At 45.4% G+C, this 1213-nt stretch overlaps 1 protein-coding gene across 1 annotated transcript in view; it reads left to right on the top strand.

Moving 5' to 3' along the window:
• The window catches only part of LOC101854885 (putative GPI-anchored protein pfl2), a gene marked incomplete in the record, with an annotated part of 12928 nt that overhangs the window by 8195 nt on the left and 3520 nt on the right, over positions 1-1213 (top strand). The window contains 1 exon segment of the mRNA XM_005104141.2: positions 680-980. Within this exon segment, the coding sequence (XP_005104198.1) occupies positions 891-980 (90 nt within the window).

Here is a 1213-nt window from a genome sequence, read left to right as displayed (position 1 = left end):
CTGCAAACACACACATACACACATACACATACACACTTGCAAACACACACACACACACACTTGCAAACAGGCACACGCACACACACACACACACACACACACACATACACACACTCACACACACACACACACACACACACACACACACACACACACACACAATGAGTAATCCTAAACCACAAATTAATGTGTATACCGCCCAGGGCGTGGTCCAGTGTCACAGGGCCAATTGTTGGGGGGAGTTAATATAATTGGCGAGCAGGAATGGCGCGCGAGAGAGAAATAATTGTCACAATAAGTAGCATACTACATCATTGTCATCTTATGGACCTGATAAATGAGATTTTGAAGATTGTGTTCTAGACAAATACAGCACAATTCACTTACACCGTCGTCGGTGTATGCATGCACGTATGCGGTGGACTTAACACCCAATTCATAAGGGTTACGGGGTTGGGTGGGGTTTTTTTTTGGGGGGGGGGGGGGGGGATTCTAATCGAGGATATCAATCTTGCTGAAGGGATGTTGTATATCCCTCTCAGCCCGGACTGGCCTTGACAGGTAAGGTCGAAGTCCTCCTCCTATATGATCGAAACTGAGTTGATTGGGGAAATTGGCGTAAAACATCCTACATGGAAAATATCGTTAATCTCCTAAACATTTATTTGTTTGTCAACAGATCGGTGTGATGTGTTTGGGCTCTCTGTCAGCTTTGATGTCATCAGTTGGGAACGTCATGTAGCAAACACTAAATCACAGACTCTGCCACTTTGGACAACTTAGTCCATCCCACAGTACAAACTGCAGCTCCGCCCACTGGTGTCCCGCCCAATCAGCACGCAGTACGTCTTGTGACTGACATCTCGACTTCGCAGTGATTGGAATCGGGGATGAAACAGGAAGCACAGGAAGGCAGTTCCGCGTCCTGTCACAGTGACATCAGCTCACACAGTTCAAGAGCTACAGTAGTGTCTGCACAGGTAACATTGTCATTGTTTTTCTTTACAGCAAACATTAAAATTTTCTTTTCGTCTTCAAGACTACCGTTAAAGGTACATGTTTTTAGAATAATGCTTACATCGCTGAGTGTTACGGGTTGTTCATTTTCGAATTGTAGTACGGTAAGTCATGTACTGGTCATTGCTCGCTCTCTCTCTCTCTCTCTCTCTCTCTCTCTCTCTCTCTCTCTCTCTCTCTCTCTCTCTCTCTCAAC

The sequence above is a fragment of the Aplysia californica genome, unplaced genomic scaffold, assembly GCF_000002075.1.
Source record: "Aplysia californica isolate F4 #8 unplaced genomic scaffold, AplCal3.0 scaffold00406, whole genome shotgun sequence".
Lineage (NCBI taxonomy): Eukaryota > Metazoa > Mollusca > Gastropoda > Aplysiida > Aplysiidae > Aplysia > Aplysia californica.
This window is presented reverse-complemented; position numbering and strand designations above follow the sequence as displayed.